This window comes from Aptenodytes forsteri, unplaced genomic scaffold, assembly GCF_000699145.1.
Source record: "Aptenodytes forsteri isolate BGI_AS27 unplaced genomic scaffold, ASM69914v1 Scaffold200, whole genome shotgun sequence".
Taxonomy (NCBI): domain Eukaryota; kingdom Metazoa; phylum Chordata; class Aves; order Sphenisciformes; family Spheniscidae; genus Aptenodytes; species Aptenodytes forsteri.
Genome location: NW_008796187.1, coordinates 2,416,864 through 2,441,696, shown reverse-complemented (window position 1 = coordinate 2,441,696; position 24,833 = coordinate 2,416,864). Strand labels below are relative to the sequence as shown.

General features: G+C 43.5%; 2 protein-coding genes across 4 annotated transcripts in view; both read right to left on the bottom strand.

Annotated features, from left to right (window-relative positions):
* Window positions 1-20,915, bottom strand: part of CLCN4 (chloride voltage-gated channel 4) — a 49,051-nt gene extending 28,136 nt beyond the window's left edge. Inside the window, exons 1-3 of the mRNA XM_009287838.1 lie at window positions 20,860-20,915; window positions 5,613-5,764; window positions 5,174-5,273 (exon numbers count right to left, since the gene is read on the bottom strand). Coding sequence (XP_009286113.1) covers window positions 5,174-5,273; window positions 5,613-5,764; window positions 20,860-20,863 — 256 coding nt within the window. The 5' untranslated portion in view covers window positions 20,864-20,915. The remainder of the gene's footprint in view (window positions 1-5,173; window positions 5,274-5,612; window positions 5,765-20,859) is intronic.
* Window positions 20,916-21,621: 706 nt separating this feature from the next.
* Window positions 21,622-24,833, bottom strand: part of WWC3 (WWC family member 3) — a 68,724-nt gene continuing 65,512 nt past the window's right edge. For all 3 annotated transcript variants that reach the window (XM_009287836.2, XM_009287837.2, XM_019474263.1), the window contains exon 22: window positions 21,622-24,172. In XM_009287836.2, coding sequence (XP_009286111.1) covers window positions 24,106-24,172 — 67 coding nt within the window. In that variant the 3' untranslated portion in view covers window positions 21,622-24,105. The remainder of the gene's footprint in view (window positions 24,173-24,833) is intronic.

Genomic DNA, 24,833 nt, shown 5'->3' with positions numbered 1-24,833 from the left:
ACCCAACACCACCATGCCCACTAAACCATGTCCCTAAGCGCCTCGTCTACTCGTCTTTTAAATACCTCCAGGGATGGGGATTCAACCACTTCCCTGGGCAGCCTCTTCCAATGTTTAACCAAAAATCCTGCTTTTCTAGGGCATTTGCTCATCAGCGAGAATAACCCGCCCCAGCACCGGCACCCTCGGAGCAGATATGTCCTGGTGAACGCAACGCCAGCAGGAACGGGGAGGCTGGGAGCAGCCAGAACACAGAAAGGCAGACCTGCCTTCGCTCCCTATGTCCGTAGTTTCTGGAAAGCGTTAAACCACCAACTGACAGAAAAGTCATTTAGTGTTTACCAAACCCCACTCACGTACAACGGAAAGTAGAAGTCAGCTACATTTTTATTGGTAATCATTAACACAATTTCAGGAAACCGGTAATGAATTTGAACAGAATTCATCGGTGCATTTCAGTAGGACTAAAACACTGAAAAAACATTTTGGAAAATGAAAAATGGTTTGGTTTTATGTTTCCAAAACTTTTAGCTATGTGGCTCCTGCTAAGAATGCAATTACATGAAGCAGGGGTGGGGGCTGCTCCCCTTTCCCCTAGCAGCTGGGGCACACAGGTGGGTTCAAGAGCCAGTTTATTTGACCTGGAACTAAAGTTTTCTGCTTTTCATTTCTGTGAAAGAAGAAGAAAAAAAAACAACATTTCAAATAATCCAGGCATATGTAGCCTGTTTTTTATTCCACAGAACAGAAAAACCCCACAAGTGTTCACAGAGCCTTACACATAAATCTATCTTCTCACTCCCTTAAGCAGGACACTTGTCACCACACTGACAAGTGACGTGACTTGGGTAGCAGTGAAGAATTTTTGTTGTATAGGGGTAATCTGAAGAAATATACAGATACACTAGACAAGATCACAAAAAAAGGCTGCAGCAGGGAGTAGTGATGTCTGTACCAATTATTTTCTTTCATGAAGACCTTGGCTTTCTCTTGCTTACTCTTTTCCATTTTCCCAAGTTTCTATGGAAACAATGAACCATATGCTTAGATGATGATAAATCACTGCGTTGCTACTAACGTCAGCATGCATAGCTTACCGAGTTTTGCAGTAAACTCTAAATTCTCCACCAATTTTCTGAAATGAAACTTTATAGTTTCATTTAGGAAATAGTACAAAGAATCCTCAGCCCTTGGCCATGAGCACCAAATGCTGATGCCTCTTGCATCTCTTGATGGACCTTTATCGTCCTCTGCAGTTATCCCAATCTTCAAAGCTCAAATCACACTTAATCAGCCAATTGAGTATTAATGCTACCTAGCAGAAGGTGCAAAGGAAGGCAGGCTTTTGAATGTTGTTCCCCAATAAAGTTAATAAACAGAGTGAGGAACAAACACTCAGTTCGCTAATATAACAAGCTCACATGCACCACAGTGCCTCTAGGAAAAGGTACCTCTAGAAAAAAAATCCCTTTCGCCAAATGCTTTGGGATCCACATAAAGAGGAAAATGCTACATGCTTTACAGAGGAGAAAATCTTGCAGCATGACAGTGCCATAGTTAATCCTTCACAAGCCAAGTGACCAGGGCTAGAATTTTTCCAAGTTCTGAATCTCTGCAACTTTAAGTGAAATTAATGGAAGTTGCAGAGTGTTCAGCATCTCAGCAAGTCAAGCCTTTCATTTCTGGTGCTTACCGTGGCTGTCTAGACACGTCACTGCACCTCTGCAATATAGCATAAGTTTATTTCCCTACTTCTCCATCAAAGGAACTGAACTTGTTCCCTCTTCTGTGTAACCTCCTGCCCAGAATGAAAAATAATGAAGCACTCCAAAGCAAGGAAATGTTGAACTTCATTTTAGATATTAGCCTTTTACCTCTCTCCTTTTCCTTTGTTTGATGATTGCCAATACTCATCCTTTACAATGCCCTAATGAGAATGCTAAAAATTTGCTTTGAAAACATATTTTTTCCAAGGCACCGGTGCCAGAAAACAGTATCACCCAAGTGGCGTGACACTGAATTACAAAGGGGATTTTTGCACATCCAGCTCCAGTACGGGAGCATTTCAGTATTAGTACAATAGTACTTTTTGTCACATAGCTTTAGAAAACACAGGCTCGTTCGGTGATCTTCTATAAATAGTATATACCTTCAGTTGGCTAGTAATGGTTAGGTTGAGGGACAGCCACTGGTTTGCAGGCAGGATGGGCAAAGTAAAAACTCAGAATTCCTTAAAAACAAGTGCCTAAAAATTTGGCGCTAGCACCTAAAATTTTTAGGCTCATTTCCCCATACATTGCTTTGTGTTTCTCCAGAAAGTGTGCAAACTTTCTGACTGAGACAGTCCCAGGTAGTACTCACTATCTTTGTCTGGAGCATCTTGTGGGCAGTTTTCATCTGATCTCCACACCAAACAGCATTTATGGGTGTTACATGTCAGACTGTGGCGACAGTGAGGGGCTCCGCTCAGGCTAATGTACGTGTGCACACTCGTTTGTGAAACTTTGGTCTGATCCCAAATGGCTGCTGTTACATTCTTAATATACTTTGGTGTTACTCAAAACATACAGCTCTAACTCTGAAGCTGGCTCTGCTGTGAGCAGAAAGCCAGAGCAGACCCCCTCCAGAGGTCCCTTTCCCACCTATGTTTTTCTGGGACTAATGAAGGATGTGGGTCCAATGACACTCCAAAAATGACATGAATGAGGGCTACTTCCAAATGGGATGGTCCTCTCCTTCCTCCCTCCATCAGCTCCTTTCTGTCAGCAATATTTTGATTGCTTGCGGCCCTGTGGTAACCAACCCTGCTGAGCCCACAGATCAACTGAAAACTAATCTGGTCAAAACCCATTTTTTCCGCCAGGCCAGTTCCCGGATCCAACCCCCCTGTGCAGCTGCACATGCACAGAGCAACAGGGCCTGATGGCAGGGATGCCGGAGGGCAGAGGTTACTACTTTTGGCCATGTCAGTTTGTGTTGGCTGTGGAGGTGCAGCCTTTGAAGTGTTGCAAAACCTGAAAGATTCAGTTGACCAAATCGGTGGTATTTAGGCTTCTAGATCAGTTAAGCTCACTGTAAACTCCTGGGCCTGAGTAACTCTTCCAAGTGCCTTTGGAAACACGTGGAGGCCCCTGCCATCCCCTTCCTCAGGAGTCCCACCTTGCTGTCCTCCATCCCCAGCAAGGGGGCAGCAAGGGCAGGGTGCTCCACAAGACCTTCACACCTGGATACTACTCCTGCTGCTTTCCCCCTCCTCTCCCACTCCACGCCACCCTCTCTCCTTGCCTCTGGTAATGCCTGGACTCAGCTGCCCAAAAGCTTGCCCAGTGTCCGTGCAGCTGAGCCAGGCTGCTCCCCTTGGAGCAGCAGTGGCTTCTGCCTGTTCAGCAGGGGAAGAGGGACCATGGAGGAGCCAGGTTGGTCCACACAACCCTGTGTGATCATGAAGGTGCCCTCGTGGCAGGCCAGCTTCTCTGAGCAGGCAATATTTCAAGTAGAGAGGGAAATGACGTGAAGCGCCTCTTGACTGCACCACCAACCTCACCTCCTCCCTCCCCAAACATGGTTAAGAAACCTCATCCACTCAACAATAATCCCCCCGCTTGTCAAAGGGATGTTGACCCCTCGCTGACGCTGAGATGGTGACTCTTGATCTTTGCCCTGTCCCAGAAACACTGGAGGCACAGAGCATGTGTCATTTCAACGGCAGGCAGAAAAAGTCTACAGAGTCCAGCCCAAATCATGAGCACGCAGGTAATTTTTGTTCTCCAGCTGGTTCACAAGTCCTTGCCCCAATTTAGAACCAGACTAATTTGATTTGACTCTGAGGTAAAACATGTTGCTCTGCACCCTTGTCATTGAAAAGGTTGCAAAAGCTAACACATCTCAGCTGCAGCTTATCCTCCACCTCTGTTCCCAAGGTGGACGTACCAGCATTAGAGCATATCAGAGGTCAGCAACTGCAGCTTTGGATAACCTTGAGGATTTCAGAATGAGGTTCATTGCAAACTGGAACTGAAACAAGCCTACTGGGATATTTTTACTGACATGGGAGTGAGTGAGTGTATATCACATTCTCTGTATGAGTGAGGGGATTATTGACCAGCTTGTGGGAGGTCACTAGAGCCCCCAAGGGCTTGCTCTAACTTTATTTGCAAGCAGAATTCTCCTTCCCAGATGAGGCCAACCCTGGCCTTCAGACAGGGTTCAGCAGCCCTGGTAGTACACAGTCTATCATACTCTCTTTCCCTTTTCACTCTCCCATCAGAGCTTTTGTGGAAACAGTATACCTCTATGAAATAACAATTTGCCAAAATTGTCACTTCAGCAACATTTTCTCAAGAACTTCCCCAGTACTTCTGAGGCTTCTGAACAAACTGTAATAAGCACATTAACTTGACAGTTGGTAAGCAGGAAATTCACACCATTTGGAAATTGTGAAACTTTACATCATTCATGCTTTTACCAAGCAGCATGATACAAGAGCACCCTGACATCACTGAAAAAGCATAAAAAATGGTAGCTGTTTCAACTTGGTAATAGAAGTGCAGCTTTCCAAGTTGGAAGATGTGCTTAACTGAGCAGAATACAGGAGCAATTTGAGAAATTAATGAATTTGCCATCTGAGTTTGAGCAGGCTGTTAAATATGTAATGTCTGTCTGGCCTGGAAGCAGATCTGAAACTGAGTCTGAAACTGCATTTTCCCTTCACACATATATAAAGAAGATAACCCAGTGGATATAGCAATTTACAAAGCTCCCCTTTGAGTGTCCACAACCAACATTTTCCCCATATCATAATATCTACTTGCAGAATTAAAGTAAGTGAAGACAAGAAAAAAAAAAATCCTACCAATAAAATTGACTTCTCTGAATCAAAGATTCAGAAAGTCGAAGCCGTCCATCGAGCGTAGAGCGCTCAGATGTATTTCCAAAAGCAATAGAAAAATCCCTCTACTGGTGAATAACATTTTTTCTAGGTCAGCACTCAGCAGGAGACTTTTTGCAAGTGGCTATTTTTATTAAGCATTATAGCTGCATGGATGCATAGTTGTCTTTTCAGCTTGAAACATCAGTGGAGAGACAATGAAGTAAAAAGAGAAGCAGATGGCACTGCAGCAAACTTGAGTGAGATGGTTCCGGGCACAACTGTATAACGCTAACACACACATACCTGCCAGTAATCCTATGAGAAGCATTACAACCCATCCTGACCAGGCATCCAGCAAGCTCTTGATGAACTCCCATATGGATTCCTTACTTTTACTTGTAATCTGAAATTAAACATATATATAGATATGTTGCTGATTCAGGCTGACACAGTTTTAGTGTATAATGTTTAAAACAAAAAATATTTAACCTCCTAGAAAGCGTATACAATTTCTCTACTCCCCCCAGTCCAAATCATTTTTTAGAGGTGCTCTGCTCATTAAGTTGCTGGAAACCCTTTCATATTTATAAACTCAAGACATATCACATCCATATTTTTAGAAGTCCTCCTCAAGTCATACAACAAGGTAGGAAGCTATAACTTTGGAAAACTGCTTGTTTTTCTCACCGCCAGGATGGCTGTAACCCAGGGACTGCGATGCATCAAAGCCAGACATCTTTACCTTTCTATGGCGGTCAGTGTCGCGTGATTTCTCCCGCAGCCAGTCGATGGTGTGGAAATCTTCGTAAGTCCCAACGTCGGGGAAAGGCTCATCCAGAAAATCCATCAGGTTGCCAGAACCATTCATGTCTCCTGCATTGACCATATTAGGGTCTGTATGTAGAGGAAAAACAAGTATGTCAATAAATTCATGCAGCTTTGCCAGGCATTTCAGAATCAAGTTTTCCAAAATACCTCCACAAACCACAAAGTCAAGAGAGCATGAGTCAGCAGTCCTGGTGGGCACTGACTGAAATCTATGCATTGCCACTAGAAAAAGTATTTTGCTGAAGACTACTTCAACAGCTCAGCAAACCCTAAAAAGCAGATACAAAAAGTGCAGAAATACCAGCTTTCCTGAACACAGAGCCCCAGCACCCAGGATGTTTCTGGACTACTTCTGCAATGGTACATCCTGATCACACGTCGGAAGAAGTTCCCTGCCTGCACGGAGGTCATCAAGTAGGCAAGGTCACCAGCTCAGAAAACAAATGATAATACACTAGAATTTACCATTCATCATGAACTGTAGATTTTACATGGCACCATTAGTCATAACACTGCAGTGTTGTCTAGTTTTGCATGCTCAAATCTCCCTGCATTGATCCGCTTTCCTTCCACTGCTCAGAAGGCAAAGCTCGAGATGACCGTATGTCTACTCTGCATCAGGTCTGGAAATGCAGTATCTTCTTCAAGTTTGCTTCTCAAGGGCTAGGAGCAGGACTATTCTTGGGAGAACCTGAGTGGTTACCTTCTGTCCCATATGCAAACTTTCCAAATTTGCTTTTAAGAAAGCAGGGGGAGAAACAGCCACCACATGTCCTGCTAGAGCACAAGAGGAAATGCAAAGATACCTATCCCCAAACAAGCAGTTACCAGAGGCATCTGATAGTTAAAAAGGAGATCAAAGTAGGCTGTGAAATAACATACACTCTGGAGTGTGGCACACAGGCTGAGTGGACATTTTCAGCCCAGAACTTTTTGGGGACGTGCTCTCTGGGTTTACAGACTACAGATAGGAAAGCAGAGAAACATCCATGCCTGTTGCTCTGAAGCCCTAGAAACTATACCTTGTTCATGCAATCCACATAAGCAAAGCATGAAGAAGTTAACTCATAACCACTGTACCTCTCTTTCCCACAGAGAGCTCAGCAACATCTGGTTAGGTGCAAAAATGACTTTTACCTCCTTTAAAGGTCAGGTCCCAAAGTAGTCACTAAATGACAAGCTCCAGAAATGCCTGAGATCATTGCCGATGAAAGGAGCCTTTAGTAGCATGAGAATCTACTAAATGAAGTACTTCAGGCACACAGGGTTGGATTCATCCAACTTAACTTCAGCCATCCAAAAGTTTGGTGTCTGGACTGTAAGAACCACCTAGGCTGCCTCTAGAGACAGAGAAAGATGGTGTAAGGCTGTGTGGCAGGAGAGCGCCTGCTCCTTTAAAGGTATCTGGTCAAGGACCTTTTTCAATGCAACAAGGGATAATAAGAAAAGGAGGAAGCCATGAACAAGAATATACAGGGACACAAACCTGATGAAAATGATAAGGGAGGCAGTGATGGGAACCAAACCTGGTCAGTCACACTCACTGATGAGGGCACGTGGGAATGTGGGAATGTCTATTCCAGCCAGGTTGTCTCATCGGGGACCTTGTCAATTGAGAAACTATGGGAAAAAGGGGGAAACCAGAAACAAAATACACAGAGACACAGACCTGACAAAGCAAACATGGAGACAATGTCAAGAAACAAACTTCACCACTCACACTAATTGAAGGGCTATTAATTGTGTGTGTGTGTCTCTGGGATACATGCTCAGCTTTGCTACTGGTTGAACCTGCACGTGGGAAAATGCCAGCCATCTCCCCCAGCATGGGCAGAGACCCCGGGTCCGCAGGCTGGGCTCCAGTGGCCGGGCAGGAGGGTCCGGGGCCTGGCGGCTGGAGGAGGCGGCCACGTGCTTCTACATCACTTAACAAAGTGTTGCTCTAGAGAGTGATTAATCCCATCCATCCTAAAATAGGTGCCTGGGAAACGGGGTCTTCCAGAGAGTACCTAGGGTTTGTAATCTGAAATGGCAAGCCTGAAAAAATAAACCAGCTATCAGGGTGTTACAAGAAAAAAAACACATGAAAACACATAAGAAAAAATGGGGACAGATACAGACTTTAGGGGTTTTATAGAACTGACCCTGCAGAGCCTGTAGCTCCTTGACAGACACAAGATAACTTTTGCAGGTCACTGATGAGGCTAGCACAGTACTAACGACTGCTACCCACTTTCGTCCATCAGGCACAGAAACGGGGATTTGGATCCCCAAAATAAAGAATTTGGATCTTTGAATCTGTGAGGAAATTTCCCAATTCTGTAATTGGAACAAGCAAAAAAGTGGCAGGTAAGCTTTTAATCAACTGTCTGTACACCCTGCTGCTCTGCTCGGCCTCCTTTATTTACTGCCATTTTTTTCCCCCTCTCTCCATTTTCAACTGTTTTACTTGAATCCTCTCCATTTAATTTTTTCCCCCGGGGGTGACTTCAGGGGTCTAACAAGCGTGAATACTCAGCTTTGTCAGTGTCTGCTCTTTGCACTCCACCGGGTAGGACTTTTTGGACGGCACAGACAATATGCTCAGCACAAGCAGCTGAGAAAAGCATTATCGTACTGGCAACCAGCAGGTCTCCATTATAATTCTATAGAAGCACTTTCAAGTGCAGAAATCAAGTAATCTCCAAGCACCGTGGCATGTTTGTCTGAAAGGGAATCAAGCAAGGGAGTCGCAGCCCAGGGAAGGAAACCAAATGCAGAGCAGGTGTCCCATACGGCACTGCTGAGCACAAATAAGCTGCCACAGGATTGAGGCGATTTAAAAAGCAGCAGTTAAGAGGAGTGACAATTGAGAACTGCAATACTTAGCCAAGCAGATGAGAGCACGCTCCTACAGTTGCTAAGGGAAATGAGAGTCTGAAGGTGGGGTGCTGTGGCTGACACCAGGGAGCTGAAGTTGCAAGTGGACCTTGAGTTCGGTGTCTTGTAAACCATGACCGAGGACTGGAATGGGAAGCTGAAATGAGGTGAAAGGATTACACCGTGCCATTATTTGTGATGCTGCGATATTCTGCAGATCGTTTACTTCAACCTATTCTTCCCATACAGCGAAGAAGGACCTGTAAAGAACATGCAGTTCAGACTGCTGGCCTACACGAGGCAGCCCCCCCTGCTACATAAACAAACTTCTGGGAACTCTTGTGCTGAAAGCGTTGGCAAGTTTTCCTTAATGCTACAAGAAAACTACCCAATGTGCTAGTTATATCACGTAAAAAATAGCTTTTTAAGTATGTTGTCAATGCCCAGCACATGACAGTATTGTGAGGGATAATACCAGGCCAGACCACAAGTATGTAGGATAATTACAATCTCAGCCTGAATCTACCCCAAAAATATGTGCTACACGACATGTCCAGGGAGAGAAAAATGTGCTAGAGACCACAGGGCTATGGAAGACTAAGAAAACAAACAAACTTTGAACTCTAGGTAGCATACCAATACCTGGAAATTGTAGCTAGCGGGATGATTATCAGCCTTAAAGTTCACTTCAGGTACCACGCTTTTGAAAGCGGAGATGTGATATCAGATTATGCAAATGGCTGGCTACAGCACTTTTGGACTGAGTACTATAGAGCTCCCATCTTATTTCCTAGCACTAAGCACCATAAGTATCACTTTCTTCTTCTTTATTTTGCATTTATTTATCTTGCCTTACTTTGGCATCTGAAACAATCTCCAAAGTTTATTTCAGGATAAGCTAACTTGCCCTCTTAGAGATGCTTGCAGAGATGCTTCCCGTTCTGCCAGCAGAACTGGAGCCTTACGCAAATAACTCAGTTACAGATATTTTAATTTAATACACATAGGTTAAGGGCAAATTAATCTCATCCAAACATGAATTGTAGCCAGATGTACTGCAGCAATCCACTCTGATGATGACAATCGTCATTTGTGGTGCGAGTTGTCTCATCTGGCATGAGAAATCTGCACTAGACTCTGGACACTAAAATCTAGCCTCCTTTCATAGCTGATGAGGGGAGGTAAACTCTATTCAGATGCAATTTCTCTGATGTATTTTAGACATCTACATTAGAATGAGACAGATTGTTTCCCCAGAAGTGCTAGTTTCTGTTCACTGATTACGAAGAGATGTCAGAGGTAGACATCCACATCTCATCATCAAATGAGTCCAACACTACCAATTCAAAACACTGCAATACCATTACAGGCAGAATTAGTAACAAATGCAACTCAGAGCTACTCCTAACACCTGAGCATCTGACAGATTTGGATACTCTGATAGAGCTTATATACACTGAAAGATGTTGAATCTTGCTGAGTAACTGCTTGACATATGTATTTTGTCCCTTCGTTGTTCTATGTCTTAGACGTCCTTGCTGTCCTTTCCACTACTTTTCCAGATGCTGATGCAACACAATTTGTGTAAGGGCAAACGTTTCCTGCTTAGTCCCCTATTCTTTTCCCAATAATTCCTGGCATTCCACCAGTTTTTCCCAGGGCAGACATCCAACATTTCACTGAGCAGTCTGCTATGACTCCAGGCTGTGCTCCAGAGGCTTGTTTGGAGCCCATCGTTCTGTGGTCTCTTAGGGACATTTTCCCCATTGCTTTGCCTCTATTGACTTTGAATTACATCTGCAATTTTATTCCCTGCAATTCAGTAGAGCGCCTTCTTCAGCTCTTCACAGCAAGCACTCACTGAATAGCTTAGCATACCTACAACTGAACATTTTTGTCAACACTCTGCTTTAATAATTGTAAACAGGTTCTTGCTAAGAGCTGAATGAGGAAACAAAGAAATCTGACTGAACTATGTAACTCCTAAAGTCAAAAGAGTTCCTCCTTGGAGTCTGGTTAGCAGATTTCCCTGGATTTAGACCCACGTCAGACTACTGCGGTCCTGCAGATGGAGCAAGGTCCTGGCAGGGATCGATTCACAAGTCGAGAGAGGTCACAGTGCTGGCAATTGTGCCTTTTGATAGAGGCTCTCCTGGTTGCCACATAACCCTGGACATCTTCCAGAAACCTTGCGCCAGGTCAACCTGATGTTCAGTTGCAGATCTCCCAGCTAGTCATGCTTGGTGCACAATACTCCGAAGGCAGAAAGACAGAGATGCCCCCCTACAAACATCTGAGGTGTTGCATGAGAACAGCAAAAGGTAAGGATCAAAAGAGCGAGTCCAAAGATTAGCCTGTGAGGCCTGCAGGAAGCCAGATAATTTTTAAGTAAGTAATCACTGAAGCCTCCTGTGTAAAGGAAGCAAAGAAGAGATTAGTGCAACCAACCTACAGAAGCTGGGGTGCGAACACAGTGAGCTGCCCGATGGGCTGGGACACGCCAATAAGCACAGCAGGTATCGCATGGTCTGCAGGTCTCTTCTGTTACATTTACTGAGGTTTTGTTATTTTTTAAAGAATGAAAAGGTAGTATTATTATCATATTTAAGGTCATGTTTTTTCTGCAGGTCTCACAGTGAGTAAACTCATCATGTTATTCGGACCAGTTGTACGATACACTGCAGCTTGGAGCTAAGTTTTATAGAAGAGCGATAAATTACCCTTACAATGGAAATGCTGACAACCTCTCAGCTTTATAGCACTGTTACAGCATGTGCAAATGTAAAAGCCACAGCTAGAAGAGCTCTATCAGGGAACTGACATTCTAGGTATTTTGTTGACTGACTGATCGGATCTGAAACGTATTTGACATGGCAAGCACAGACCAAAACATCCCATGGTTCAAAGAAGCTGAAAAGTATACTGATGGGAAACAACTAGCTGAACAGTCATCAAAGGAAAAGTCTTGGCCCTGGCTTACTGCTACTAGACTTGCTAGTTCCATGCTACGTTCTCCTCATCCTGTTTTCTGTTTTAATTGGACACATTGCACTGAGGCAGGCAGTACGCTTTTTAATGCGATTCCAACAAGTTTCAAGTTACTTTCAACAGATCACAGTTACTGAATTGCTTCAACACTTCAAATGTTTCTAGCAGATGAACATTCACCTACACGCTTTCATCTTTATGCTGTTTTCCTTGAAGACAGTAGTGTGGGGGGGTTGCTACGTGAAACATAACAGTATGCAGGCAGCAAAACATACCTCTCTTCAATGGCTCCTCTGCTATAGCGTAAGGTAGAAATGAACCTGGCAAGAGGCTAGGGGAAGACAGCAGAAGCCTAAAGGCCTGCTGCAAGTTCCTCAATTCACATTTGTTTGCAGTGACTTTTCCAGGGCATCCAAATCATCATCTGTTCCATCTCTTCCAAATGTGGCATGAGTTAGCCGACACACAAAAGCAGAATACAGCGTGTCTCAGCTTTTCTACGCTCTGGTACCAATATAGATGCAATGAGAAAACAGGGAGATCGTACTCCAGACACAATGCTTTTGAAATGATTCATGGCCATTTCAATCATGACTCCACTGGAGTTGAGCACGCCGCTGATCTGAATGGTTGGTCAGATCAGCTGTGCTCATATGACATGACATGACAGCATGTACTGCACAAACGAAGGAGCACGGGGGCTGTGAAAATGCCTGGAATTTATTTTCCATAGTACCCTGTAATGAACAATGCAATCTTACCGCTTTATTAACTGGTGATCATCACAAGACTCCTTTGTGCTGACGGATGATTTGCCACTCTCTATGCCCTTAATACTCGTATCGACCGTTTGTAGTACCGTATTCTCAAAACAGCCAGGCATAGTGCCGCAGCCTTATGGCCGTTAACTGTTCAACGTGACCTGTCGAGCAAAGGGACCTCGTCTTGGGAGCCGGGTGCTCTGCCAGCACCCATCCACCCCCGATCCCAAGGGATTTAGACCTAGTCGCAGAGATGGACGCAGAGCACTCTCCACCCAGGCCTCGAATCCAGGTAACTAGGAGGTCAGTGCTGCCCGCAGAGTGAGCTGAAGAAGTCGGCATTCAAAAAGAGCCAGAAGAGGATAAGGCTGAGGGAGAAAGCTCCCAGAGCTGAGCACAGGTACGCCACAGGTCTTCAGTACCACCTGGCCAGAGAAAATGGGCCTGATAGCTCAGGAAGTCAGCAAGCAAGATTATTAACGGGGTCACCTTGAAAGAGGTGAATGCAAAGTACAAAGAGATGATTAGGGACATACACCTTTTGGGGAGGGCTCGGAGAATGAGGTCTATTTAGCCTGGAGCCAAGAAGACAAAGGGGGGTGGATGTAATTCCCCTTCCACCACCCGCCACACCTTGTAGAAGACGATCTAGAAACGGCGATGTTACATCGCACCCTACAGGATATAGGCTGCAGGTAAACAGTTATGAAACATTCTTCTAAACAAGAAGTAAGATGCTGTTGGGTGATGATTTCACAAGGAAGGTGTCTTCAGCAAAAGCAAGCAGGCTGAACGACCGGTTTTCTGCAGGTTGAAAAATATCCATGGGCAATTTAAGACTATTCACCTTAGAAGCCTCAGGCTGAACAAGCCGACTGATTTATTGACCTTCTGCCTTAACGACGGTGTTTAAAAAAATGTTAAAATGGCCTTGGATCAGAGCAAGGTTGAGATTCCTGGAAAAATAAGAAAACGCTGAACCCAGTTACAGGCCTTTTTTGGAAACATAATACGGCACATAAGAAGTGGAGAATAGTTAAATTGGGAAAATACAGAGGGAAATCGGGATATTAAAATTGGCAAATGCTTTTCTTCCAATTCAAGGTCTAATTGCGCAGCCCCCATATACGAGTAAACCGCAAACCCTCAGCCTCCCGCCGCACAAGCACAGGCAGGCTGCAGTATCGGAAACCTTACTGTAAAATATTGCAGCGTTCTACTGTATGGCCCCACCACCACATATTAAGGAGTTCCCTGCTATGATAGCGTGGGCAAGCTAAATACAGTCACATCTTTGATGTGCAGCTTTACCCTGAGTAACCTCTATGGAAAAAATTATGAAGCCACAGCAGAGCTCGAAAAACGCAGGCCACCAGATCACAGGGGAGAGTGCCTGGGAGAGAAGGGGAAGGCGAGAGGGAACATTTGGGATAAACAGCGGAAAATTGAGGCACAAAAGGCTCCTGCAGACCAAACCACAGCCTCCGACCGCCCCTCCTCAACCACCACATGTGCTCACGGGGTGAGCGCAGAGGAGATAACAAGGCTGGCCAGGAGTGCAGGCAAAGGGAGGCACAGGGGGACACGGGGTACACCAACGCACCCCGGGAGCTGATAACCAACCATCACAGCTTCCTGACCCTTCAGAGATGGCCTGACTCCGTCTTCTCCTTTTCTCCTCCTGGGAGGCCCCTGAGTCACCACGCTTCTCTTCCCCCGAGGGGCAAACCCACCGAGAGAGCACACCTTGCCCCGGCATCCCACTCCCCACTCCTTCCCAGGACAATTCTCCCTTTGGAAGCCAGTTCCTTTTGGTATGAAGTATCATGTGTCTGGTCTCCATTCGAGTTTTCTTGGAAAGTCTGAGCAAACTTAGTTCAGCTGCTGAGTTATGTCAGAAAGGGAAGGGGAAAAAAAAATCCCAGCTCTTTCCCCGTGAGCTCCAAGTGGAATTTTTGCACTCACATAACTCAAAATTGGCTCTGTATTAAAAAAAAATGCTAAACTTACTTCTCTGTTTCCATCTAGTCTTAAAGGTCTCTCCAGTAAATTTAGTTGTTAGCGTTGATGTCGGGGCTGTGGAAAAAGCAGGAGGGAAGCATTGCTGGCTCTGGAACATCCATCTGCATTTTTCAAACTGAGCTGAAACATCTTTATTAAAGGATGCCCCTCAGCTAACAGCCCATCAGCTTGGGCAGATGAGTCCCGCGGGCCTGCATCAACCATGCACACCCTTGCTTCTTGAAGGAAACAAGATTTGATCAGATAAAATTCAGAAACCCTTCGGCATCTGGGGTAAGAGACTAAACTTCAGAAGACAGGACAGACTGGAAATCAGGCTACCAGTAGTATAGTATAGTTTCTATTATATAGAATATATGTATAGTTTAATATACATGTATAGTTTCTATTCTTGGTTTCCCTCTAGTCCCCTTCCTCACAAAAAAGAGGGGGAATTTCCCTCCTGGCGCAGCTGTTTTTACTGCCACAGAGCTCGAAGCCAGGGCTGAAGGATTGGGGGTGCTGTACAGTTTTCCTCTTCGTGCCATACACGGTCGAGCTTTGCAGCACCGGGTTTGGGTTTCCAGTGCTGCTCTTTGTCTCCTCACTCAGTAAATGATAGGATTAAGGGGGGGGAAAAATGGTTCTTGGACTGCAAGAAAGACAAATACATTCAGCGAGAACAGAGTTGCACTGTCAGAAGGGAAATGCCCTGGTATATAGTTACTCCTAAAAAGCTCTCCCCTTAAATGGGGTGTTCAATGGCATTAAACGCACCTCTCGCTGAAAACCTTTTTAAGCCTTCAGCTTGAAATAAAGCTGATGAACCTACAGTAGAAAAGCCATTAATCTGTTCTACCATGTCACTTCTCACGATTTGAGTGGGAGCAATGAGTCATTTTCACACAGATGGAGGGTAACGTTTTCCTGTTCGCAGGGCGCTGGTTCGTACTGCTGCATTTGATGCCGATGGGCTGCGCAGTTACAGACGAGTTACTTCGTACCGCCGAGAGGAAGCTCCCCCACCTGCAAGACGGGGAAACCTTTTCCTTGGGGTGATGTTTGAGAGCAACATGTTAAAAGTGGTTTAGGAATAGCAGCCTACTGTAATGCTGCCAGAGTTTCTCTTTTGGCATTAATGATCGTGTGTGATTTTTTTTGGTTCTGCTGGACTAGAGATGAAGAAATCTGAGAAAACCCGGTACCTGGTGTGTATGTATGCACACACACACAGGAATTATCGACTCCTACTCTACAACCTGATTCCATTTCACTAAATGGAAAAATCAACACACACACATACACCCCCTTGGGCACCCAGCCTGATGGCAAAAGCGAACAGGAAAAGGACTGGTACCTACGGGCACTACATCACTGTTTGAGGGTCGTGCACCATGCCGAGCTGAGAGCAGGGCAGACCTGAAAGGCGCTCATGCGACACAACACTGACCACCAACACACACGAGATGGTCCTGAACCGCGGGCGAGGTCGGGGGTAGGAGCCTCCCCCTTCCCCCTGCACAAGCGCTGGGCTACAGTTACGATCCCGCTCACTTTCCCCTCCAGCCCAACAAACAACAGCTTCACGATGAAGCAGCTCCCAGACCGGGGAGGTTGTGGCACTCCAGAGAGCCCATTTGCTCCAGGCAGGCAGGAAGGGCCCAATCCTGGGGCAAACGCTCCCCTCCAACACCATCCCCTTCTCCTCCTCCAGTCCTTGTTTAAAAGCCACCAGCCACTACCTTTGAAAAGGTACTACCTTTACAAGGCAGACCCCGACGTGTGCAGGGGCTGGGCACCCGTGCAGCCGCGTGTTGGAGCCAGGGCACGGCACCCCGGTGCTGCCGGGCAGAGCGCCCTCCAGCTGGGGATGTTTCCAGAGTCACCCTTTTATATTAAATAATTGTTAAAGGACTTCAGTCCTTAATTTCTGAGTTGCCCCAGAATACATTTAAGGCTGGCACCTCATCTTTTGTTGCACAAAAGATGCCTGACTCAAATCGGGAGACCAGGAGAACCACCACCCCACACGTATTTCCATAAGGTATGGAGGGGGGGTGGGGGGGGGGGGGGGGAACCCATCGCACTTGTAAAACCCGCGTGTGGCAGCCCTGCTTTACACTTCGCGTGGGCAAAGAGCACGGCTCGCCTCACGCCCAGTGCTGGAGAGAATTGACCCAGCCTTGACTTCAGAGGGAGTCGGGAGAACAAACCCAGCACAGGCACCGTCAGGATGCAACCCCCCTGCCACCTCACACAGTGCCAGGTTTGTATTTCTATCGCTTTTGAGGCTCAGTCTTGGAAAAAACCCAGAGGCTCTGTTAGAGAAAAATAAAATAGAAACTTATTTTTTCTTTTCAGTTTTGAAGAACCGTTGTCCTTTCTTATTTCATTTCAATGATTCATTATATATTTCCTCCCCCACCTCTTATTTTCTGATCCTGACACTACTGCATACCTGATCACTGGAAACCAGAATTCATCTTTCACTAGGACATACAACCTCCTTCAGCACAGGAGATCCAAAATCTCCCCCACGAGTGTATGGGTGAGCGCACAGAGACCCTAGGCCTGCCAAATTTTCAGATTTTTCCAACAGTGGGAAAAATTTATTTGAACAAAGAACGGGATTTTCAAGAATAAGAAAACTTCCTGCAGACAAGGAGTGAAAAGTCACCTGACTCTTTGCCTGATGAAGCTGCAGCTGAGTCATTCTCTGTTCTCTGGCAAAGGCACAGAATTATTTATCAGAATTCTTAAAAAAGCAAAAAAAAAAGTATAATTTTATTTTTCTGACTAGTATAAGCTCAAAAATTAATTTAGCTTCTTGCATTCTAACATTTGTATTAGAATAATTTAAAAAGGTAATATTTTTTAATACCCTAAAATACATTAAAAAAGCAATACAGAAAAAACCCACCACAGAAGAGTCACCATTTTTTCTCCACAAATATACGTCTTCACGTATTTGTATAGAGTGCATAATTAAACACCCACACCAGGAAAAGAAAAGAGACTCTGGACTTTGCTCATATAAATACCAACAGTCCAAAAAAGCAGTTTAGCGTGGATTTTTCAACCTTTTGGTGATTGGCATTTTGTGTAAGAAGTAAAAATCTGCTTGTCATCTTGTATGTCCGTTCTGGAAAATAATTTTTCATGCTTATGTTAGGCGACAAGCAAAACCTACCTTACGCTGCAGCAAATTATGCAGGAAACCTGCTGGACTAGGTACTCTCAAACCATGTCAGCAAAAATTAACAATAAAGGAAAAGCCTCTTTCCCCAAATACGTCTACTAACTCCCTAAGCAAGTTAATCCTCATTCCTTTATAAGCTCAGACACATCTATCTGTACAACAACTTCCTTTAGGCATCCAGGAAAAAAAAAAAAAAAAGCAGGGAATGCAAGCAAAACAGTATTGCTGCTCTCTCTCCGCACGACTGGATGATGATGGCTGCTCACGTAAATACAGAATTCAGCAGACACCCGAAGGAGCCGTAGCAAAACACAGGGACAAAGGGCCTTCTTCAGCTTTAAAGCTCCGTCTGGCAGCATTTCTGCTGGAGATGTCAGCCGGGAGATCAGCACAGAGCCAGCAGGCAGCCTCTGCACCTGCAAACCCTCTGCTTGCAGGGAAACTGTGCCGCTTTATTTTCCAGCAGAAACTCTGCCCGACAGAGCTGGAGCTCTAGGACGGCAGCACGAGAGCAACCGGCAAATCAATTTTTCCAAGAATTATGTTGCTTACCTGCAACGCAACATCATTTAGCCCAGTCCCAAAGATTTTAATAGCATCCTTTCTTGGGTGGTATGGCTGCAAAAGCAGTGATGTCATGGGGAGGAAGCAGTAACAATCATGTGACTGCATCCTCCGTCTATAGGATATCTGACAGGAGACGGGGCCAGAGGGAGACGGACCAGTCTGTAATACCGCAGGATTAAACTGCAAGCCTCCTTACCCTGCCCTACCTATTCGGTCACCATTACAACATGTGCTGCTTTCCCCCCCCCTAACCTAAGCTAATTATTTTTAGAAGGGTTTTGTGGATTTTTTTTTTGCAACAGCAACAACGATCACATTTTTCACGAGGAAGAAGCATGGTAAGCATGCTGCGTGCAAACCAAGAAGTATTCCTGTTGACTCTGCAGCAACGCCCAGGTGTCATATCTTCTTTCATCTCTACAGAATACGTAATCACAGCAGCTCGGAAATGAGACAAACCACAATTTCACCATCCCTTGCATTTTTCCTTCTCCTGATGCTCCATTTCAAACTTATCCAGACCGACTTCCCTCCATCTTCTGTGTCATATTCAAGCTTTGCAAGCTTACCTCAAAGGTTTCATCCCTGTTACCTTCACTTCTTCGTTCTCCCCACCATCCCTCCCTTCCTCCCTCCCTCCTTCCCTCCCCTTGCAGCCTTCTGCCTTTTCTTCAATGCAACTGTCACTGCTTGAAAGATCCGCTCCTATATGCCAGCCTATTTTTCCTTTTCAAAACTTCTCCTTAAGTTTTCCCATCAAATATTTAAAAGCTGGAACATCGTAAAATATATATATATATAAGAAAAGGCAATTAGCCTGACTTTCACATTTTGGTTAACAGAGTATTACATCTCAGAACCGTATTTTGGCGGGGGGGGGGTGGGGGGGGGGGGGGGGGGTTGGGCTTTTTTTTGTTTTAAAGAATTTTATTATACTCTACAATGTTTTTGAGTTCTACAACAAAATAATAATTTCCAAAGTTCTGATCGTACAACCTTTGTACAAGCCACTAGGATGACATTCTGCAAGACAGAGGTTGTAACTGTTCTTTGTGAAGATCACGTACATGTTTGTACATGTGCAACGTGTTTTATTTCAGGACATTCACCTTACTGCTCATTTTCCCATATTTGAATATTGTGCAGACTGGTTTTACCCTGAAGGGTATCCAGGGACGTGCTTCCTATTACCAAGCAGATGCAACGGCTAGGTAGAGGGAGATCTTGCACAAGCACACATGAAAATATCCATGGGTGACTGAAGGCGCATGCGTGACTTCCACTCACTTCAAAGGCTAAGGAACGCAGTTCTGGAAGACCTTTTTGTCCCAGTGTGTTTGAGCAGGTGTTTATGGATGCGCTAAGCAGGCAGCCCGGCCCAGCAAAGCAAGCCAGTTGATACAGGGTGTACAAACCTTTTTTCAGAATGGCTACACAACTCCTCCAAACCTCGCATATACGCTGAAGAAAGTTCCTGTGCTCCTTATTTCCGATACGGACTCCCCATACAGAAGCCACAGATTTTGGATTTTATTACGAAATTTGAACACTTGGCTTGCTTCACCTGAAGTTCCCACACCTTTCTGGAGCGAGCAGCATGCCTTTAGAGAAGAGATTTGGTCATGCCCTTCATACACAGCACTGCAGATCACAGCGCTCTGTCATTCATAGCTCAGTAACAGCCCCAGGCCTACTATAACCACGCCAGTGAAGTGTCGAAAAGTGATAGAAGCCCTAACCTTCCTGCCAGCGTCTGCTCTTTGCGCCCATTAAAATCGGTATTAATAGGCCAATTCAATTCTGTGGAGGAAGTTAAACAAACACTGAGCACTTAATTTATTTTCTTGATAATGTTATCTGCAATTTTCCTTAATCAGTTTACGAGAGGGAAATACGGAAAACAGCAAGCAGCGTTTAGTTGGTCAGACACAAACACCTATACCTGGGAACTTCTGTGCCACAAGACACACTCTGTAACACAAACACGATGTCCTAGACACAGCACGGTAATTTTGTGCACCAACCAAATGAGCGCAGGGGTCTCAATCTCCCATTTTTTTCCTGAACAGATTTTCCTAAATTCAGTTCCTAATTTTCTCTTCTCTATTACCACAGCTGAACTCATCGAGTCTCTGCTGAACGTGTATTTTTAGTCAGACGGTCTGTCTGCAAGCAAGCTAAAAGGACAGAATACCTAATTCTTGATAGAAAATGTGATTCTATAACCTAGGTATGTATGTACAAATTTAAGAGATTAGAAATAAGAAGCCAGAAACAGCTCCTAAGAAGCTTTTAACTCCAAGAACACTGAGATTTTCCAAAGTGCAAGCAAATCACTTAATTGACATTTACAGATTCCAAAACCAAATCAGCTTTACTCTTTGGTATTTTCTTCCAACGATACTTAGTCAATTGAACGGTCTCAGGAAAAAGAAAATACTCTTCACATGATGTTTTGGAAAAGATTGTTCTTGCTTTTGCTAGCCTGCAGTTTCTCAAGTCTCTCTGTAAATACATTTTTCCTCCTCTCAAAGATCTATGACTCTACAGTTAAAGAGGAGAGTGGATGCAAAACAAGCTGTAAAGTGCCCTCTTCCCTAAAAATTCAAACTTCAGTTTTACATCCGCTGAAAACAAGATACGCAGTTCATCTAATTCCTATTGAAAAAAAATTTGCTCTTTTTATGCAGCACTTACCTTTAACTCTTGCAAAGTGCTTACAAGAACTGCAGCAAGAAACACATGTGAGACTTCATTCTTATAACAGAAAATCCGTACTGACATACCCATTATAGCTTTTGTTGTTGATCCTGATGGTAGCGAGACAGAGACGGTTGGTATTCCAAATGACTATTTCTAGCAGACCGTTTAAAAATAACCTAAACTCTGTCATACCCTTAACGCCTTGCAAACACTGGACAGAGACAGGAGTCATATGTCAGCACTATGATTTTGCCTGTGCTCCTGCAGCTTAGGGTTGCAGAGAGAAACTGAGAAACGGCCTTTCTGCAGTTATGCAGGTTTAACGTTTCCTTTGTGAAAGCAGCAGTAAAGTTCGGCCTAAAAAAGTTAGCTCGTACTCTTTCGAGTGGCTTTCACCTTGGAATCAGTTATAAGTAAGATATTACAGAACTAATAATGTCAACTTACTTCCAATACAAATCTACAAAGTACAAACTTCTGTTCAAAAAAAAAGGCAGTTCAACGTGTTGTAAGTGGAGCTACCCATGAATTCCGGGAATACTCAACTATGAGCCTCTGATACAGCTGTCGGCTTATCGTGAGCGATAAGCACGTGGGAGAACATACCTGCCATTCCTTACACTCTGCATCCCTTTCAGGTCTTCAGTGTAACCTCTCTAGGATCTCTGATTTCACAGATTTCCTCTCTTACTTTTCTTTGAAAACTCATTACATTCACCTAAACGACAGTGTTATTCAAAATACAAAATTTCTTTATGAAAGCATCGTGAACGTGGCAAATATAAACCATTCAACAAGTGTCTTCTACTTTGACATATAACAAAACTCTATTTCTGTTTATGGCAAATTATTTTATTTTGTAGAAGAAATACTTTCAAATAATACAAAAATGACACAATCATACAGAACTGTGACAAAAACAAGAGAGATGAATACTGAATACGATAACTCATTACCACATCAAGACAGAACTCATTACAGCAGTCAGAATCACAGGCCCACAAGATACGCCGATGACGTCTCACAGCGGTCACTGTTTAAAAACACCAACTGAACCCCCTGACAGAGAGGCCACCAGACATTGTCCCTTCGTTATACAGTCACAGAACAATTCAGGGTGGAAGGGAGGTCCCTACCCCAACCCCGGCTCAAATCGGGCCTAATGCGACCAGGATGCTCCGGGCTACGTCCAGTCAAGTCCTCAACCCCTCCATGGACAGAGAGCTCCACCTCTCTGGGCAACCTCTTCCACTCTCGGACCACCCTCATGGGAACACGGTGTCGTCTGTTCTTAGTATACAGCACGTACTTCTGCTGTCACTGCATGGTAGCTCTTGATAAACACTACTATGTAAGGGCCTCCGCTGAAAATGAGAGGCGAAATTCCGACTGACTGGTCTTTTCAAGTAATGAGCACTGAAAAGCTTGCCGTCCCTAGACTTTTACCCAAACACTAAAAGTTTCTTACGTTATTTGGTTTTCATCTGCATAGTTTCTGAACATGGCTAGTTGCGCCCAAGGAACCCAATATACACCCACCGAAGCTTACTGGCAAAAACAGATTTCAGGATGGTTAGCATGATAAATGCTAAATAGACTTTAATTTCACATATATTGCTATACGATCAAATCACTTGATGCCTGTAATGGTTATAGGCCATACTAGGAAACAGGGAATACTACCTTAAAATTAAATGTCTGCATTAATCGTCCTCACTGATTAATGATTTAGGTTTACAATCTTTTCTCCCCATTACTTTTTGCCTCAGCTTGGACAAGTAAAAGCAATTCAGTTTCACTTTCAGGTTTTCCTGATCTTTGACAAGGTAACAGAGTATAAGCTCTTGAAACTCACAAAGAACACTTACTTACTTAAAAATATTTTAAGATATTCTGATTGGTTCTGGTAAGTCCGTTTAGTTTTTGGCTTCTGTTGTTTTGATTTCCTGACATATGAAAATCTGAAACCAATTTGACCTTTACTTTCATTAAGAGACAGCATGATCTTCCTTCTAGGAGATTCCAGCAATTTGCAAAGACAGTCTTGTGTTGGGCACCTCTCTTTGTAGGTAACGTATAATTAGAAAAATATGAGAAACTCTATTATAGTAGCTTAGTAAAGAAGTATTTTTACATACTTGCAGGATGCAAGGACACAAAACTGGCATTCTCGGGAATTTAGGGTGACAGTCTTTCATTAAAACGAACGGTCACAAGTAAAATGATTTCTTAGCGGATTTTAGCTGGTCCAACTAGCAATCAAGTGAGCTACACCTTCCAGAATTATACACCTTCCTCCTGGAAAGTGTCACTGTTCAACAGAACTTGCATGCAGTAACCTCAAAGCACATCCTTTAGGATGAACGTGTGTTTAAGCACCCTTACTTAATGCAGCTGCTTTCCGAAATCAGCACATATGTACTTTCCTGAATCAGATCAGAATCTTCAGAACTGTAAAAATCGCTATAATACTCCTTTAGCGGTCTTTCCACACAGCTAGGTCACGTTGCTCTTTTAAGTCCCTTTTCATTAAACAGCAAAACAAAGACCTGTCACCCTTTTCCTTCCTCCGTTAAACTGAGAATCTAGTTAAGAATATAAAGATACTTCAGACACAACTGAAATGAAAACAATCTATTAGTGCACAGTAAGAACATGCAAATGAATTCTGCAATGTTTAACATCACTTCTAATCAGTGTTAAACACATTGCAGGTGATAATATTTTGCTATAACACAGACAGTGCTAAAGGATACAATGTACATAATATGCTACAGATAATAAAGCTGAAAAAAGTGACAATTGTAGAACATAGTATTTTCATTTCAGGTATCAGAAACAAAACCAGCTCAATGGTTCCATTCTACTGTATGACAAATACTGAAGAACAAAATTTCAGTCTTAAAATACATCTTAAAGTAGGTATTTTCCTTCAAGGAAAAAAGGAACTATAAATAAATTACACTACAGAGAATTTGCCTGAACTCACTTTGTTTCTGTCTTCCAGCCTTTAAGTCAAATAAAACAGCATAAAAACTGTACACGCTCTTAACAGGATAGTCGATCTTTTATAAAATAAGTTGTCTTCAGAGATGTCAGTTTCACAACAAGGAAAAACCAAGCCTTGTTGCAGTTGCTATTATAAAATATATATGTATATATATATTTATATATATGTTTTTGTTTAATTTTACTTTTTTTACTTTTTTTATTTTTTACAAAACGTGTATATTAGCTTTTGCACAAATTTTTTTTTAAAGAAACTTGGCTAATCTAATAACTTCATTAAAATAAAAGCGATAAATACTTCATGTTTACAATGCAACATGTCATACATCATCAGCTGGCAGAGGAGGTATGTTAATCCTTGGTCTTGTAAAAAAAGCTATCTTCTCTCTGTGATCAAAACAAGATAAAAAGGAAGTCAATCAAATATATGCCTAATTTTTTTTCCCCCGAGAACATGGTTTCTTTACTCTGGTTAGTCATTAGCATTTGTTACTTATATACTGAACTGATGGTTTATTTCAGTACAAGAAACTTACAAAAACTATTAAACCTCACTGTATACTTTTGGCAACATTCCGTTGAACACAATCACTATTTTTGAAAATTTAGGTGGAAGCTTTGTACAACTCATTGAACATCAGTCATAGTTGACCGCAAAAAGGTTTCACAGGACAAGCCCTGCATAAGCCCCTTCTGCAACACAAAGTTCACCCTTGTACATTTTGCAATAATGCCTACAAAAAAGGGAAAAAAAGACGGCATTCGGAGTTATCTTTTTGCTTCCTTATTGAGCAAACAGTACATGCTGTAAAGTAAGCGTCATAAGAAATGGATGTGTCCATAAAAAAGGCGAGAATTTAAACAAGGAAGACAGCTTTTGCTTCATTTTCTACATCTCATTTCATTCAATTCCCCATCTCTTTCTATCTCTCAGTAGACAAACCATAAAACTCCCCTCTCTCATCACCAGAAATCTAAGACGTAAAAACACCCCTAAAATTTCTATTCCTCTTACTTCCTCCTCACCTTTGTGGGAAAGACCTTCCCA